We start from the raw sequence: 17,544 nt of genomic DNA on the forward strand, positions 1-17,544 counted from the left end.
CAGTATCATGATGGAACACTGAGGTGTAATGATCTATAATAAGATGAATAATTAGGAATTAGCAATCAAAATAACACCTTACTGTTCCATCATGATACTGTGAAATCATGACTACTTGATAATGATACTATCAACAAACAATTATCAACACTAGTATATTGAATAATGATACCACTATTTCATAATGATACTGTGAAATCATGACTACTTGATACTATCAACAAACACTAGTATATTTAATAATGATACCACTATTTCAAAATGATACTGTGAAATCATGACTACTTGATAATGATACTATCAACAAATAATTATCAACACTTATGTTTAATAATGATGCCACTATTTCATAATGATACTGTGAAATAATGACTACTTGATACTATCAACAAACACTAGTATATTTAATAATGATACCACTATTTCATAATGATACTGTGAAATAATGACTACTTGATATAATCAACAAATAATATCATGTTTATGTTGCCTCTATTTGATAACGATATTGTTAAATAACGACTATTCATTTGATGATACTATCAACCAACAATTATCAGCGCTATTGTGTTGAGTAATGATTCATAATACTATTAAACAATGTGAGCGTGACGGTAATAAACACGTGCTTGACTATTAGTCTGTATCATGAGCGGTGTCTTTGGGTTGTATTTCTTTTAGAAGTGAAATGTATTATTATTATAATAATAACTGGAGTGTTATACAGCATGAAATAAAGACAGCATCGTATTGAATGCTTTATTTGTTTCAGACATGCTTAACAAGGTGACATGAAGGAACATGACGTGCCTACGTTTCCATAAATACAAATATGTCACGTGAATACAAACAATACTGCATTGCGTTTAATAATGATCTTATTATTACCTTCCGGTATTGGCACACCATTAACTAATCACTATTATTTTTTACTGTTATGATTATGATTGTTATTAACAATCATTAAAACGGCTCACGCGCACGCACACACACGCCGTGGTTTCCAAAATCATGTGGCTCGTGTCTTGTATTGCGGCGCCCCCTGCAGGAAGATAAGCGTTAGAGCGTTCAAATGGCAAAAACGACGTAATCAACTGGCTAATAATGTTGCTAACAGCGTTATGAATTAATATAATCACAGCAAATCCTTGTGAAGGCGCTGGGCTGGCTAAACAGAGCTAAACTAAGATAGTCTGCGCAGATGCAGCGCAACAACAACAAAGAAAGACCACGTGTCCTTATCCCGCAGGCTGCGTTCGTTTTGCGGGGGTGTGAAGCTCTTCAACGATTCTCCTGCTCAAACAACATGGCCGAACCCACCGTCAGGATATCTGGATTTCTTCTCACGTCCTTAATGTTCCACCATCTCAACAAAGACTCCGACGTGGTGAGAAAAACATGACTTTTTACTTGTTTCCCGAGTGGCTTAGTAGCTAGCATCACGGCGGTTAGCAAAGGAAATGCTTACGCTGGCACTGTACGCCACAGTCACACGTATACACGTGCACATGTATGTAATCACACGTATACACCTGCACGTGTACATAACGACGACACTTATACACCTGTATGTGTACATAATGACACGTACACACGTGTATGAGTACATAATGACAGGTATACACGTGTATGTAAACATAATGACATGTATACACGTGTATGAGTACATAATGACAGGTATACACGTGTATGTAAACATAATGACATGTATACACGTGTATGAGTACATAATGACTGGTAATGACACGTGTACATGTGTATGAGTACATAATGACAGGTATGTAGGTGTGTGTGTACATAAAGATATGTACTCCTTTGTATGAGTACATAATGACAGGTATGCAGGTGAGTTTGTGTTGAAAGCAAGTGTGTTAGTAAGTGTGTCAGATGAATGACACTGAAATGTGGTGTGAGTGTGTTGCGTGGTGTGTTGCATAAAGACGTGGAATAGTTGAGTAGAAGAAGATGGATCAGCAGCCGGTGACAATGACACGTAGTGTTCTTCCACCAAGTTGGTCAATATGAATACCTTCTGGTACGTGTCCTTCATGCTTGGTGTGAGATCCACAGCCAAGCGCCCGGGCTTCCACGGTGTCCACTCGCTGTTTCAGACGGACTTCATGCACTACTTGTTGTGATCCCAGATCCTAGATCCTGTGGAACGCCGCCTACATGGAGCTCTGCTGGTTGAGGTGTTTGGTGTGTTTGCAGGAAGGTTTGATCCTGGGGGAGAAGCATCTTGAAGAGCATGTGACCATCAGTGACGTGCAAGATGACCGTGTCGACGTGCGCCACACCTACAGTACCCTCCATCTTTCTTTTACTCCACACTAGGCTGCAGTACTTCTCTCTGCATACTTCACCTCATCAAGTGCACTGTGTGCTTACTTTCTTTGACACTTTAGTGCTGTCCCAAATCCATACACACTCATATGCACTCATCCCTTGCTAACCCATGAGCTAACCACGGCTGTTTCCTGGCAGACATTATTAGCCCAAACATATTAAAGTACACGTTATACGTATGTGGTATCATGGTCACTTGGTGGCAGTAATGAGTCATCCATGGCTGTCCCACATGGTAGACTCCCCACTCTGTTTGGAACACTTTCTTACGTTTAGAAGAAATACATTGGATGCTAACTAGTTGTCTTGCTTGCAGTCTGGCCGTCTTTTATGTCCCTGCAGTGATCCCGTAGCCTGCACATGAGCAATGTGATGGAAACAATGAATAATAGGAGTGTACAGGTGACTATAGGGCTGTTATCTCATGTCTACAGGGCTCTAATCTTGGTCAAATGTGTATTTAGAAGGTTGGAAACAGGTTTTCTGTCTTTTTGTAGTCTTATGTGTACTATATTGGGTAATAGGAGTGTAAAGGTGACTATAGGGCTGTTATGTCATGTCTACTGTGCAGGGATAGACAAAACTTACTAAGAAAGTGATGAACAGGTTTTCTATGCTGTAAATACCAAAATATTCCATTGCTTCATATTGAAGTGAGTTATGACGGTTGGGAACAGCCATAAAGGAGGGATGAGTGTACTGATGAGTGTACTAACACTGAGTGCAAACAAGCATCACATTATTGACATCCTCCTCCTTCTCTTCGTTGCTTTCCATCACTACGTGCTGCTCCTCAGCCACCATGATGTCCCTCATAAGATAGCCCCTCCCCTTCCTACGTTACCGCTATTTGACTACAACACACTAGTTTGTACTTATGCCCTAAAACACTAGGTAAGTACACACTAGTGTGTACTTATGCAATAAAACACTAGGTAAGTACAACACTAAGTAAGTACACACTAGTGTGTACTTATAAACACTAAGAACACACTAGTGTGTACTTGTAAACACTAAGTAAGTACACACTAGTGTGTACTTATAAAACACTAAGTAAGTACACGCTAGTGTGTACTTATAAACACTAAGAACACACTAGTGTGTACTTATAAACACTAAGTACACACTAGTGTGTTCTCATAACCACAAAGTAGACTAGTGTGTACTTGTGCACTGAAAGATGAAGTACGTATGTAAGTGCACCAATTGATGCAGCCTGAAGGGGTGCTGCTGCTTGACCTTTGACCTGTGTGTGATGTGTTGCAGGCATCCATAAGCACGTGTGCTTTGACACACTCAACACGTAAGTACACGTCACATGATCACATGTTGGTCATTAGCATCACATGACCCTGTGTGTGTGTGTGTGTGTGTGTGTAGGCTGTACGACAGCGTGGGGGGGGTGAAGATGTCGGCAGTCCAGAAGGTGTTGGGGTCCAACAAGCAGGTGGGTGGTTGCGTTGGTGCGTCGGGGTCGTGGCGTGACGGCAAGGTGTTTACGTGGCGTGTGGCCAGCAGGAGCGTGTGATTGGCTGGTACCGACAGCGCAGAAACTCGGAGCAACGCATGACGCTGCGAGAGAAGGCGGTGCACGAGAACCTGAAGAGGGCGCTGTCCAGGCCTCACATGATCTTCGTGCTGCTGACGCCTGGCACACCCACGTGCACGGGCTCCACCTACCGCACGGACTACTCTGCCTTCCTCCCCGGCAGCAGGTGTGTGTGATCGGTCGCCGCCGATGTAACCGTGCTGACGTGATGATGTCTCTGGTGCGAAGGCACGTGGTCAGCGTTCCTCTGGAGGTGGACAACATGGCGTCGCTGGACCACATGGCCTACTGGCTGGCCTCCACGCCCTGCTCAGCCCCGGGCTACCGGCGTGCCGTCTGCCAGCACAGGTAACGCACGCCACACTCCACATTTGGCATTGGAACATAGAAGTAGAAATTGAATAGAATTGGCTCCGCCCCACAGGATGTTGAATTGGAAGAACAGGAAGTGGAATGCTTGTAGCAGGAAGTGTTTTGCCTTCAATACTGCGAATACGTGACATGCCAGCGATTAGAAAATTACTTGTGCAAAATGCAGTCGTTGTGTTCTACAAGATGCTTTTATTGTGACGTAGTACAGAGCCATGTCAAAAAATTTGAATATTGTGTAAAAGTTCATTTTCTTCCGTAATATAATTCAAATTTTGAAACCTTCCTATATTCTAGGTTCATTGTGCATGCACTGAACTATTCAAAACCTTTTTTTGTCTTAATTTAGATTTTTATGGCATACAGCTCAAGAAAACCCCAAAATCCATGTGTCATAATATTAGAATATTCTGACAGTACTCCGTTGGCTAATTTAAAAATCAGCTAATCAACTCAAAACACGTTAAGGTTCCCTGAGCCTATAAAAACTTGTCAGCCTGGTTCAGATCACAAAACCACAACCATGGGGAAGGCTTCTGACCTGACTGAAATCCTCATAAGGAGGGCAAGAAACAAAAAGAAATTTCAGAAAGAGTTGGCTGTTCACCAAGTGCTGTTTCAAAGCACATAATAGAAAAGCTTTTTGGAAGATCAAAATGTGGGAGGAAACGCTGCACAAGCAGGAGAGATGTCCGGAAGCTTAAGAAAATTCTGAAGCAGAGCCGCTTCAAAAATTTGACTGAGCTCACAAAGCAGTGGAATGAGGCTGGAGTGGGGACCTCAAGGAAAACAGACGTATCCTATGGGCTACAGAAGCTGGATCCCCAGGGTCGAGCCACTCCTGACCCCAAAACAAATAGAAACGTCTGAGCTGGGCTTTGAATAAAAAGAATTGGACTGCTGGCCAGTGGTCCAAGGTCCTGTTCTCTGACGAAAGCAAATGTTGTCTCTCATTTGGAAATGAACTTCCTAGTGTGGAGGAAGACTGGAGAGGCACAGGACAGAAGCTGCCTACAGTCCAGTGTGAAGTTTCCTCAGTCTGTGATGATTTGGTGCCATGTCATGTGCTGGTGTTGGTCCACTCTGTTTCATCAAGTGCAGAGTCAATGCAGCTGTCTACCAGGAGATTCTGAAGCACTGCATGCTTCCTTCTGCTGAAAACCTTTTTGGAGATGCTGACTTCATATTCCAACATGACCTGGCACCTGCCCACAGCGCCAAAACCACTAGTACCTGGTTTACTGACAACGGTATTACTGGGCTGGACTGGCCTGCAAACTCACCTGACCTGAACCCCATAGAGAATGTGTGGGTATTGTGAAGAGGAAGATGAGTAACATCACACTCAACAACAAAGATGAGCTGAAGCCCCCTATCGAAGCATCCTGGGCCTCCGTAACACTTCAACAGCGCCACAGGCTGATTGCCTCCATGCCAGACCGAATTAAACCAGTGGTTCGTGCAAAAGGAGCTGCAACGAAGTGTTGAATACAGGAAATAAACATCATTTTCAGTAGATTGAAATTTCTGTATTATGAATCCCATTTTTTATTGTTTTGATTAAATATTCTAATTTTTGACACATGGATTTTTGGTTTTCATGAGCTAAATGCTATCAACATCAAAATTAAAAAAATAAAAAGCTTGAAAAAATTCAGTTCATGTGTAATAAATCTAGGACCTATGAAGGTCTATTTTTTGGAATGATATTATGGAAGACAATTAACTTTTATACAATATTCTAATTTTTTGACATGGCTCTGTATTTGTATAATATACTGGACAACATGACTGTGCAATCAACCAAAATCCCGCCCTGCGAGTGCACTTCCACTTCCTGCAAGTGCACTTCCACTTCCTGCGTGCAAAGTGATGGAATTAGTGTTGCAGGAAGCGCATGACACCTGATGTGTCTGCTGTTGAAGCTCCAAGTTCTTGGCTCCTGATGGACACTTGAGAGACGTGGACGCCGTCAACGCCATGAACGACTCTTTGCAAGCGGAGCTTCAGGTGAGGTGCATGCTCGCCCTGCTGTCGCTTCCTCCTTCCACTCACACTTCCTGTCTGTCCGACGGCCAGAGAGCATGTGGCGCCGTGGCAGACAGCGAGCGTGCGGTCCAGTCTCTGCTCGCTGACGTCTCCGCCCTCAGGAAGAAGCTGGCCAACAGGAAGTCGTCCGCAGCGAGCAAAGGTGAAAACGTATTGGAGTGGCGTGGCGTTGAGAACGCTGGTGATATTCTTCCCGTTTTCCTGTCGCCAGCTGGCAGAGCATCTCGCATGACGAAGAACCTTTGCCTCCAGCTTGCTGTCAGAGCACTGCGCTTAGGCTCGCCGCTCTACACCTCACACATGCTGACATTGGATGCGCTTCCTGTGGCCGACGCATTTAGGCGGAAAAAGCTCCACCCCCTGCGGCCAATCGCAGCTCGGAAAAGGACATCTGGAATGACGACGGGGCGTGAGAGGAAGCGGTGTAAGAGACCTGCTGACATCGCCACAAAAAATGAAATGAAGAAAGACGCTGCAGTCGGGAGTGAGACATTTTTATAGCCAATGAGTGAAGGGGGAGGCGGGGCTAATCCAGATGTTTGACGACACAGATGTTTGGGTCTCTCATCAGTTGGGGATGTTTGTGCGTCACCGACATGAAACCTACACACACAGGAGCAGAAAGTCAAGGCCCCACGTGACCTGATGCAGTAGCTGCTCGCGGCCACCGGGGGGCAGAGAAGGTCCACGTGAGGCACGTACCCATAGCGTGAGCCTTCTTGATGGCTTTGGAGATTGCTCTTTGTTTTGGCCCACAGAGTCCTGACAAAACATCACATTGCACTTAATAAACCAGCTCATGATCACGTGACTGATCTGCCTTTTACATCTCACCTGTCAAGTGACGCCCGTAAATCCTTCCCGTGTGCGGCGACACGAACTGAGACAGAAGCTGCGGGGGACAGACAGTTAGCCTGGGATGCTAATGCTAGCCTGTCTTGTCCACTAGAGGGCGCCAACTCGCGGGCTCCTGGGTTCCTGTCACTGCGTCCACAACCGGGAGGTCTTTTTTGGCAGTCACATGTTAGGCATGTGTAATCTACGCCGATCTATGTCTACAATAAAAAGTACACTTCCTTGCAGCGAAGCCTTGCCACATCCAATATGGCTGACATATATGGTTTTGACAGCAGGCCTTTGCTGTACTGTTGTGAATATCTGCTAGAGCTCACATCGTCATGGATTATTCTGCGTTGGTAGTGTCTTGTCTGCTGTTATCTATTATGTTGCTGTGTGATAGATGGCTCTTTCTTGAAAAAGCACCGTGAGTAAGACTAGTGTGTGGAATGGCTGGTAAGGTCATTGTGAGCGTTGTGGTTACGCTGCTTGTTTAAATAGTTACATTATTCTGAGACTTGTGAGCAGCACAGAAGTCATTTCGTGATGCAGCAAGTTCAGCACTGTTGCAAATTTGTGACCTGGGCGTCTGTATCGGCTTTTATTGCTGGGGAAAAAAACGATACCCATGTTGACCGATATCACATTTTTATGCCAGTGTCAACCTGTTAATTAACGGTAGTCCGATAATATCGAACATCACCAATTTTTACAATCCATGATGACAGAGCTGCTGGAAATGTGAATTTCTCTTGGAGATGAATAAAGTATGCAAGTATTGGGTCCTGCATATCTTTTACTTCAGCTTCACTTGTGTCCACGTGCAATCGCTACGCTGCAAGTCTGCACAGTCATTTGATAGCAAATGGAAAGGGAAAGTTGATCAAAGGCGATAAAGTACATTCAAGCAGCTCTCTTCTTCTGCCACGCGCATAGATGGACAGGTTCCCTCAGCGCGGGGACTGGAACACCAACATGAGTTCAACCTTCAAGATGAATACGCAACATGGTCATCACACTTATAACGCACACGGAGCAATGAACAACTTCATGCCGTGTCTCCTTCCTTCTTTCTGCTATGACCATGCACTCTGTGCTATGAGGCGTTCAGGTGCGCTCAGAATTGTGAGTGTTAGGCGCTAATTGTTTTCCATTCGTATTCACATACCCCCAATGACAACTGGCGTACCACACTGTGGGAACCTAGGCTGTGGTGTACAACACAGTCAATGTGAGTCATGTTCCTGTTAGCTTGCAGGCTAACGCTGCTCCACTAAACTTTCAAGCACAGTCACGCGTGTGCATAGGCAGGGCCGGGCTGCAAAGATGAGCACTAGTCTTCATGTACGCCTGCTTTCATCAATACTTGGCACTAAATGCTCACTCAGTCTTTTCTAAATGGCTTTCTTCCTGTTTGCTCATTTCTGGCCACTCATAAAGCATGCAGGTAAGCTGGCAGACAAGACAAAGGTGTAAATATATAAATATGTGGATCCAGTATATCGCTAGTTTCTTCCCAGGTGTGTGTTTGTTTGGGATGCATTCACCTCATAGCTTACCAAGGGGAAAAATACATCTCACCCAACACACAGGCTCCGCCCCTTCCCCTTGCTCGTCCAATCAGCAGTCACTCAGCCAGGATGCGTTCATAGCCTGACTGATAGTGGGATATTTTTTTTATTTCCCCCACACTCAGGCGTTAAATAAATATTTGAGGTCTGCCAAGGAAGACTGTCATGTTTACTAACTTAGTAGCATGTTAGTAGTACAGTAAATGAGTAGTTAGTAGAGCATGTGCAACTGGATGCTGATTTCCATACATCATTTCTACACAACTACCAGGTCACTCAGCCTCAAATTGACAGGAATAATTATGTAGTGTAGTGGAAAGGGTGTTAGTTTTTCTTTTTCATTTTACAGTTTCATTCCTGTGTTCTATACATACTTCACGTGTACATCACAGTCTAGGAAGGCCACCTGCACAGCACTTATTGTCAAGAGGTGTGGAACGCACCTGAACGTTCTTGAAGTCCACGGTGACGTTGCAGAGGACACAACCTTTCTCCGGCGCCTTGTAAGGGTTGGCCATCTTTACCAGCTAGCAAACAAAGCAGTATTACTTTATTGTCTTACTGGGACGTACAATAAATATGCTTTGCTGTGTGTAAAATAAAGGAATCCAACACTCACCACGTCGTGTTTCTGTATATTAGCGGAAACACTCGATAGACCTACACCACAACATACAACGTTAGCATTAGCACCATTAGCATTACACACAACATTGGAAAAACACTCACTTGATATGTACAAAAAGCATCATTGTAATAATTATATGTCACCTGCAGGTTTGCTCGCGTATTCGAGTTGTGAAAACATGAATAACAGACGTTGTGCCCGCTGTAAAGGGCGCATGATGACCTGCTGGCGGACCGGAAGTTGCACTCATGTATGTCCGGGTAGAGCGCCGTGGTAAAGAAGCTGTTGGTTCCGAAATGCGAATGCTAACAAGCTAGGGACAACATGTAGCGACGCTCAAGTACAATCCTCTATCTAAGTTATTTATCTACACATTAAACAGTAATTAGCGCAAATTAGCATGTGTATATTTAAGATGTTAATCATGAGTCGTCTCAAGAAGAAAAGGGCAACGTCACGTGACTGACATTCAGGCGCGGGAGTGGGTTTCTCGCTGGTAACAGCTTGGCAAGTTTCAAACCTTTGAGATTTTTTTTATTATTATTTCTTTTTTCGTTAAGACTTCGTCCGTGTTGTGTGTATTTTAGCTCCATTCCTGATTCATTTTGAAGTTGCGTGGCTGCTAAAGCGGTGTTGCTAACGACCACAACAAGTTGACGATGGGTCAGGAAAGAAGTTGACAAGGCAAAGTAGCCTCGATGAAGTGTGCTATGTAGACTGTTACTGCACGCAGCTCCTCGGCTTTATTTGTTAGCAGCGTTAGCTTGCTTCGGTTGTAGCATGGGGCTGACAAGGCGAAATTGAAAGGAGGAAGATAAAGTCCTCTTCGTCATTATGGATCACAAGCAGCATGTGGAGGTTAGACATGAATATCCATCCTGTTTAGACAGAAGACATGGCTGTTTGACTTGATTGGTTTGTTTGTTCTTCTTCTTGCCAACAACAAGCGACAGCGCCTCTGCTGGTTGAAGCCGAGTAGTGCACGCCGTTTGTCCTCACGTGATCAAGATGACTTATTAGTGATGGCTTGTGATGCCCATGTCTCACGTGGAACTTACATAATTTCATGTGTGTGTCTTGTTGATGTCTTCTTGGCAGCACTGCAGCGACAGTGAGGACTTTTTTGGGGACTATGACAGTCTCCTGGAGGACCCGTCCCTGCTGGCCAAACTGGAGAAGGTGGAGTGCGCTGAAAGTGACAAGATGGCGTCTGTGCCACCTGCAAAGGACAAGGACCTCTTCACTGACTCCATCTTGGACGGTCTTGATGAGGACCTCCTCCAGGAGTCCTTGCCGTCCAGCCAGCAGGAGTTTGTCCAACAAGAAGCCAAGAGGAGCAAAGTGCACGGCGGAGACGCAAGCGGCGTCTTCCAGAGTGGAGGACGAGAGGACCAGAAGAGGAGGAGTGTGAGCGAGCGCCTGAAGAGGACCATGCGGTGCAATGCTGCCGCGCCCGCCAGCCTTTCCCGCTCCTTGGCGCTGAAGGAGGCGGTGCTTAGCGATGAGATCAGCGATGCCGTGCACGCCATGGAGGTTGTCTCCGCCCACACCACCGATCTGGGACCTTTTTTTGGACTCCCCACCAAAGTGAAAGACCTCCTCTCCAAACTGAGGGGAATCAACAGCCTCTATGGTGACTCCGCCTCCTGTAAGGTGACATGGCTTGGTACATGGCAGTAATGGCGTGTGTGTTGTCAGCGTGGCAGGAGACGTGCTTGACGTTGGAGTGCGTGCAGCAGAGGAGGAACCTGATCTACACCCTGCCCACCAGCGGAGGCAAAACGCTGGTGGCGGAGCTGCTCATCCTCAGAGAAGTAGTGTGCAGGAAGAAGGACTGCATGTTCATCCTGCCTTACGTCTCTCTGGTCCAAGAGAAGGTGACTTCTTGACTCCTTGCTGATTGGCTGACACGCAGGAACAGGAAGTAGGAAACCTGGGAGCCTGGCTAACTTCCTGATCCGCCACAGGTTCGCGGTCTGGCTGCTTTTGGTCTGGAGCTGGACTTCCTGGTGGAGGAGTACGCCGGCAGTAAGGGCAAGTTCCCGCCTGTCAAGAGGAGAGGAGGTCAAAGGTCGCTGTACATCGCAACCATTGAGAAAGCTCACAGCCTCGTCAATGGGCTCATCGAAAGCGGCCGCTTGGACTGCGTGGGCCTGCTGGTGGTGGATGAGGTATGAGACCGTGCATGACACGCCAACGCCAACGCTAATGCCAAAGCTGGCTTGTCCTGACAGCTTCACATGCTGGGAGACGGCAGCAGAGGAGCACTCCTGGAGATCACCCTCGCCAAAGTCTCCTACCTCAGCCGTAAGTGTCAGCGCTCGCAATCGTGAACGCCAGGAAGTTCGCTAGCCGACTGTCCTTGCAGGCCACACCCAGATCATCGGCATGAGCGCCACCTTGGGGAACATCAGCGAGCTGCAAACCTTTCTCAACGCTGAAAACTACAATGATGACTTCAGACCCGTGAGTCCTCTTCTTGCTTAATGGCCTCCACGCATGCTCACGTGCTGCATGTGCAGGTCCAGCTGAGGGAGTATGTGAAAGTGGGAGATGGTATCTATGAGGTGGACCCCAAAGAGGACGATGGCTTTCGATTGTGTCGTCGTGTCGCGGTGAAGGTGAGTGTGTAGTTGTTGTGGTAGTCAGGTGTGTAGTGAGTTGTGCCGTGTCCAGTACTCCAGCGCCATGCAGAAGGCGGACCCAGACCACATCGTGGCCCTGGTGACGGAGGTGATTCCACGCCATTCCTGCCTGCTCTTCTGTCCCACCAAGAAGAACTGTGAGAATGTAGCCGTCATGATCTGCAAGTACCTCAGAGAGTAAGTCGAGTCAAGTTCATCTATGCGTCTTCCCACCACGGCTCACCTGCGCCACACCCACAGGGACTTCCTCCGACAGCGGCAGGCCGAGAAGGAGGCGCTTCTCCGAGAGCTGAAGGACAGCGGGAACGGTTCCGTGTGTACGGTTCTGAGAAGGACGGTTCCGTACGGAGTGGCGTACCATCACAGCGGACTGACCGGCGAGGAGAGGAAGCTCCTGGAGGACGCCTACTCGGACGGCGTCCTTTGTCTGCTCACCTGCACCTCCACCTTGGCGGCCGGAATCAACCTGCCGGCCCGCAGGTGAGCCACGTTCCCGCCGCGCTGCAGGAGAAGAAGGGTCATGTGATGGTGCTGTCACGCGTCAGGGTGATACTGCGCTCGCCACACGTGGCCGGCGACCTGATGAAGACCAGCCAGTACAAGCAGATGGCGGGACGCGCCGGACGAGCAGGTCTGGACCGCGAGGGCGAGAGCATCCTCATCGTGCAGGACAAGGAGCGCTTCAAGGTGACCTTTCCTCATCCCCGTCACACCCGTCTGGGGTGTGAGCTCACCTGTGGTCTCGGTGTTTGTTTCAGGCCAGGGCGCTGGTGTGTGCCCCCGTGGAGAAATGTCACAGCTGCCTGCTGGCCGACGACCGAAAAAGTCTCCTCAATCTCATCCTGTCACTCGTGGGCCTAAAAGTAATGTGTGTGCTTGCTGTCGGGCTGTGTGGGCGTGTTTACTCCGTGGTGGCTTTACTGCTTGAAAGCTTTTCCAATACCCGCTGATGTGGTGCAAGTTCTGAGCAAAAAAAAGACGACAGGAACGTTTATTCTTGCACTCAGCTCGTCTGACGAGGTTGATCAACTTGGCTTCAATATGTTCCATATTGTTTGGAATGATGTTCTACATTGTTCCATTCTTGAAAGCGAGCCATCAATTCGCAAAACTGACATTTCTGGTTGAGGGCGCCAGCCGTGATGATCTGGATCTCGGCTCAGCCTCATTCCACAAGTGACGTCACGGGGTGACACCTCAGATCAAGCTGAGGAAACAAACGCTTCTTGAGGCAGCACGTCGACTTGGTTCACTATATTTTTCAGCCAAATAGTCTTCATGACAAAAGGTTGTGTTGCTGCTGGATGTTCACGGTATCCCAGTAGGACTGCAAGTTTGTTTTCTTTCCCAAAAGAGGAAGCTGTAAGACAAGAGTGGATGAAGCAAGTGCAGAGAACCAGAGACAGATGGACGCCCACCCCGAGTTCTGTTCTTTGCAGTGATCATTACGAGGATGAGTGATAAGGACAAGGATTGTCCCAATCTGATCTTCGAGATCGGATACCGATCTGCTGTATTTTAAAGATCGGGTAATATCGGCTTCCGCCATGAGATCGGCCCGATCCGGTTGCCATATAGTGTTTGTAACTCTCCACACTTTGAACAGTACTATTTGTTTAGACAGCAGACAAAAAGGGAGTAAAACCACCCCAGTGGCAATGATGCGTGGATCTCCTCTGTTCCATCTTTTCACAGACATATGTTTCAGAACGTGGACTCGAGCCTTAAGATGTGGAGATGAAGACTGGTGGCCTTCAAAACACAGAAAGGTAAGTGGACTTGCTCGTCCTTCAGTGATTCTTTGAAATCGGCTTCTTCATGAGGGTAAAGGCTCTTTCTAGCCCCACAGCAGACATACGGCTGTGAAAGGATGTTTATGTAAGATGTATAATGCTGTGCAGCCTTGTCGCTATCATGGAATAGTGTTTAGCAGACCGTATGTAAACAAGACATGACTTACTCTGACATTGTGGTTGTTTTGATATTTTTGCCTGTGTACCGCATCAGGAGTAGCATCCTTTTATAGCATACTTTCAAGCCAAATGCTTCTTTTAAGGTGTTCCTTCATAGCAGTCACGAGTGAAATCACTGCAAAGAACAGAACTGGAGGTGGGCGTCCATCTGTCTCTCCTTCTCAGCACTTGCTTCGTCCATTGTTGACTTAAAGCTGCCTCTTTTGGAAAAGAAAAACTTACAGTATCGCTGGGATATTGTGAACATCCAGCAGCAACACGACTTAACGACTATTTGGATGAAAAATATACTGAACCAAGTCGACCAGCTGCCTCCACAAGCGTTTGTTTACTCTGCTTTAGCTCAGAGGGTCTGACATCACTTGGGAAACGCCGCTTTTCTGCGCCAGCAGTTGGTCAAGGCTGCCGACATGAACAATAAATGTCAGTTTTCCGAATTTTTGCCGTTGGCTTTCATCAAATAAACAAGGTAGGACATCATCGCAAACAATATAGAACATTTTTCAGCAAAGCGGATCCATGATGTCAGGGACCCTTTAAGAGGTGTGGCTGTGTCGCAGGTGAGCACAGGCGTGGAAGAGCTGCAGGAGTTCCTGCGAGGGACGCTGCTGTTTGTTCAACAGGAGCAGTTGTGTGGACAGGCCAGTCTGGACGCCGTCCTCCAGCAGGGTGTCCAACTCCTTCAGGTCAAAGGTCTCCTCCACACGCAGGGTGATGTCTTGCACGTCACACGTTTGGGGAGGGCCACCTTTAAAGGTAACCTTGCTAGAATACCGAGCTAAGCAGGACATGTTCTGGGGTTCATCGGAGCGTCTCCACAGGTTCCGTGGACCTCAGCCACAGCCAAGTTCTCTACCAGGACCTGAGCAACGGCCTAGAAGGTCTGCTCCTCAGCAGCTACCTGCACCTGGTCTTCCTGGTCACGCCCTACGACATGACGCTGCAGTGTGTGCCCGACTGGATGACCTTCTACGCCCAGGTAGAAGGTGTACGCCATCTTGCCCACCATCTAGTCGCATGCGTCGTATGAAGATGGCACACCTTTCAGATGGCGTCGTTGTCGGCTGCTGAACAGAGGATGTGTGCGCTCGTCGGCGTTCCTGAGAGTCTGGTGGCGAGGAAAGCTGCGGGACAGGCGGTGAAAAAGGTAACATGTGACAGGCCTGCACAGCAAGTGGGCAGGGACTAATATGTGTGTGTGAGTTCAGAGTGCCAACATGGCGGCAGTGAAGCGCATGTACCTGGCGCTGGTGCTCATGGCGCTGCTGAGGGAGAATGACCTGTGGGGCGTGGCACACAAGTTCCAGCTGAGTCGTGGCTTCGTCCAATCACTGCTCAGTTCCGCTGCCGCCTTCTGCTCGTGTGTGTTCCACTTCACTCAGGTTGTGCACACACACACACACACACACACACACACACGTTTATTTCTACGTGTGTGTGTGTGTGGCAGGAGTTGGATGAGCTGTGGCCGTTCTGCTCGTTGTTTGAGGCGCTAACGAGGCGTCTGAGCTACTGTGTGAGGGCGGAGCTTATCCCTCTGATGGAGGTGGTGGGAGTCATGGAGGTCAGAATCGTGCCCGCCTGCCGCATCGCCTTTTACATGTCTTTCATTCTGTGTGTGTGTGTGTGTGTGTGTGTGTGTGTGTGTGTGTGTGTGTGTGTGTGTAGTCGCGTGCCAAGCAACTGCACGCCGCTGGTTACAAGACGTTGACCCACCTGGCCAACGCTGACCCCGCCCTCCTGGTCAGGACCATTGTGCACTTGAACAGGAAGCAAGCCAATCAGATGGTGGCCTCGGCCAAAGTGGGTGTGGCCTGTGCGTGTCTGCCTCCACAAAGGGCGCCATGTAACCGCCGTGTTTGTTGCAGATGCTTCTCAACAAGAAGGCGGCGGCGCTGCAACAGGAAGTAGACGAGCTGCTCACACCACCGGCTGACCTGCCGCCGCCTCCGAGGCTGGACGAGCGTTGACCTGTCACCACGTCACAACTTCACCATGTCATTCAATCTCAGTACAATAAAAGCTTTTATTTAGCAACGTGTGCAGATATACAGTACATATGTATAACACATATGTACAGTATGTATAACATATATGTATAACACATATATGTTTAACATATATGTATAACATATATACATATGTATAACACATATATGTATAACATGTATACATATACAGACTCTTTCCAAAAAATTAGAATGTCATGGAAAAGTTGTTTAATTTCCATAATTCCATTCAAAAAGTTAAACTTTCATAGATTATAGATTCAGGGCCCACAATTTAAACCATTTCAAGTATTTATTTGTTTATTTTTACATAATTTGGGCTTCCAGCTCATTAAACCCATGAAAACAGGAATTCAAAAAATTAGAATACTGTGAAGAAATCAGCCCAAATTTTGCAGGGCATGAATGTTTTAAACTGAGTGTCACACACTAATCATCTACTAAACTCAAATCACCTGCACAGGCTTCCCCAGGTGTCATTAAATTGCTTCAGTTTGGTTCAATTGTCTCAGTTGGTTTCAATATGGGGAAGACTGCAGACATGACAACTGGCCAGAAGACCATCATTGATACCCTCCATAGGATGGGTAAGCCACAAAAGTTCATAGCTAAGGAGGCTGGTTGTTCACAGAGTGCTGTGTCCAAGCATATCAATGGAAAGTCTAGAGGAAGGGCAAAATGTGGCAGGAGAAGATGCACCAGCAAAAGAGATGACCGTGGGCTTCAGCGGATTATCAAACAGGGAAGATTCAAGAATCTGGCAGAGATCCAGAAAGAGTGGAATGAGGCGGGAGTCACAGCTTCAAAAACCACCACATTCAGACGCATCTGGGAGATGGGCTACAACTGTCGGGTTTCTCGGGTCAAGGCACTTCTGAACCTGAGCCAACGTAGGAAGCGTCTCCACTGGGCCAAGGAGAAGAAGGACTGGACTGTTGGCCAGTGGTCCAAGGTCCTCTTTTCCGATGAAAGTAAAGTGTGCCTTTCATTTGGGAATCAAGGTCCAAGGGTTTGGAGGAAGGCGGGTGAGGAACAGAACCCAAGCTGCCTGAGGTCCAGTGTGAAATATCCACAGTCCGTCATGATTTGGGGTGCAATGGCCGGTGCAGGTGTTGGTAAACTCTGCTTTCTTAAATCCAAGGTCACCGCAACAGTCTACCAGAATGTTTTAGAGGATCTGTATGGAGATGCAGATTTCATCTTCCAGCGAGACCTGGCCCCTGCCCATACCGCCAGAAGCACCAAAACCTGGTTTGATGCCCATGCCATCACAGTGCTTGACTGGCCAGCCAACTCACCGGACCTAAATCCCATTGAGAATCTATGGGGTATTCTCAAGAGGAACATGAGGGGCACCAGACCCAACAACAAAGAAGAGCTGACAGCAAGCATCAAGGAAATCTGGGCTTCCATAACTCCCAGGCAATGCCACAGGCTGATTGCTTCAATGCCACGTGGCATCGAGGCAGTGATTAAGGCAAAGGGATTCCCAACCAAGTATTGAAGATTGTCATATCGTTTTGAAAGTACCATATTTTGATTGATTTGATCCTAATTTCTTTCTTTTT

General features: G+C 47.2%; 3 protein-coding genes across 19 annotated transcripts; 2 read left to right on the forward strand and 1 right to left on the reverse strand.

Annotated features, from left to right (window-relative positions):
• The first annotated feature begins 1,110 nt into the window (after positions 1–1,110).
• Positions 1,111–9,271, forward strand: abraxas1 (abraxas 1, BRCA1 A complex subunit). Of its 4 annotated transcripts, XM_054757082.1 has the most exons (9): positions 1,116–1,387; positions 2,212–2,302; positions 3,613–3,649; positions 3,727–3,793; positions 3,862–4,061; positions 4,124–4,243; positions 6,190–6,274; positions 6,344–6,455; positions 6,525–9,269. In XM_054757082.1, the coding sequence occupies exons 1-9, from the start codon at positions 1,202–1,204 to the stop codon at positions 6,812–6,814; spliced, it is 1,188 nt and encodes a 395-aa protein (XP_054613057.1). In that variant the 5' UTR covers positions 1,116–1,201; the 3' UTR covers positions 6,815–9,269. The 4 variants fall into 4 exon arrangements, with proteins under 4 accessions (XP_054613058.1, XP_054613055.1, XP_054613056.1 ...); XM_054757083.1 differs by having other exon boundaries at positions 1,111–1,387; positions 2,145–2,302; positions 6,344–9,271; XM_054757080.1 differs by having other exon boundaries at positions 1,111–1,387; positions 6,344–9,271.
• mrps18c (mitochondrial ribosomal protein S18C) lies at positions 6,792–9,620 on the reverse strand. 2 transcript variants are annotated; one of them, XM_054757084.1, is made up of 6 exons: positions 9,493–9,620; positions 9,341–9,381; positions 9,165–9,248; positions 7,148–7,205; positions 7,016–7,075; positions 6,792–6,916 (listed from the first exon to the last, which is right to left on the reverse strand). In XM_054757084.1, exons 1-6 carry the CDS (start codon positions 9,563–9,565, stop codon positions 6,840–6,842), a joined length of 393 nt encoding a protein of 130 aa, XP_054613059.1. In that variant the 5' UTR covers positions 9,566–9,620; the 3' UTR covers positions 6,792–6,839. The 2 variants fall into 2 exon arrangements, with proteins under 2 accessions (XP_054613059.1, XP_054613060.1); XM_054757085.1 differs by having other exon boundaries at positions 9,451–9,574.
• helq (helicase, POLQ like) lies at positions 9,604–16,004 on the forward strand. 13 transcript variants are annotated; one of them, XM_054757075.1, is made up of 18 exons: positions 9,604–9,689; positions 10,448–10,982; positions 11,048–11,226; positions 11,317–11,520; positions 11,584–11,656; positions 11,718–11,815; positions 11,872–11,970; positions 12,026–12,171; positions 12,235–12,474; positions 12,540–12,681; positions 12,753–12,857; positions 14,528–14,723; positions 14,789–14,946; positions 15,016–15,114; positions 15,176–15,349; positions 15,418–15,531; positions 15,636–15,770; positions 15,836–16,004. In XM_054757075.1, the coding sequence occupies exons 2-18, from the start codon at positions 10,553–10,555 to the stop codon at positions 15,935–15,937; spliced, it is 2,694 nt and encodes an 897-aa protein (XP_054613050.1). In that variant the 5' UTR covers positions 9,604–9,689; positions 10,448–10,552; the 3' UTR covers positions 15,938–16,004. The 13 variants fall into 13 exon arrangements, 8 of the variants coding, with proteins under 8 accessions (XP_054613050.1, XP_054613046.1, XP_054613047.1 ...); XR_008566510.1 differs by having other exon boundaries at positions 9,606–10,207; positions 15,418–15,599; XM_054757071.1 differs by having other exon boundaries at positions 9,606–10,207.
• Positions 16,005–17,544: the final 1,540 nt, after the last annotated feature.

The sequence above is a fragment of the Dunckerocampus dactyliophorus genome, chromosome 17 (genome assembly GCF_027744805.1).
Source record: "Dunckerocampus dactyliophorus isolate RoL2022-P2 chromosome 17, RoL_Ddac_1.1, whole genome shotgun sequence".
Classification (NCBI taxonomy): domain Eukaryota; kingdom Metazoa; phylum Chordata; class Actinopteri; order Syngnathiformes; family Syngnathidae; genus Dunckerocampus; species Dunckerocampus dactyliophorus.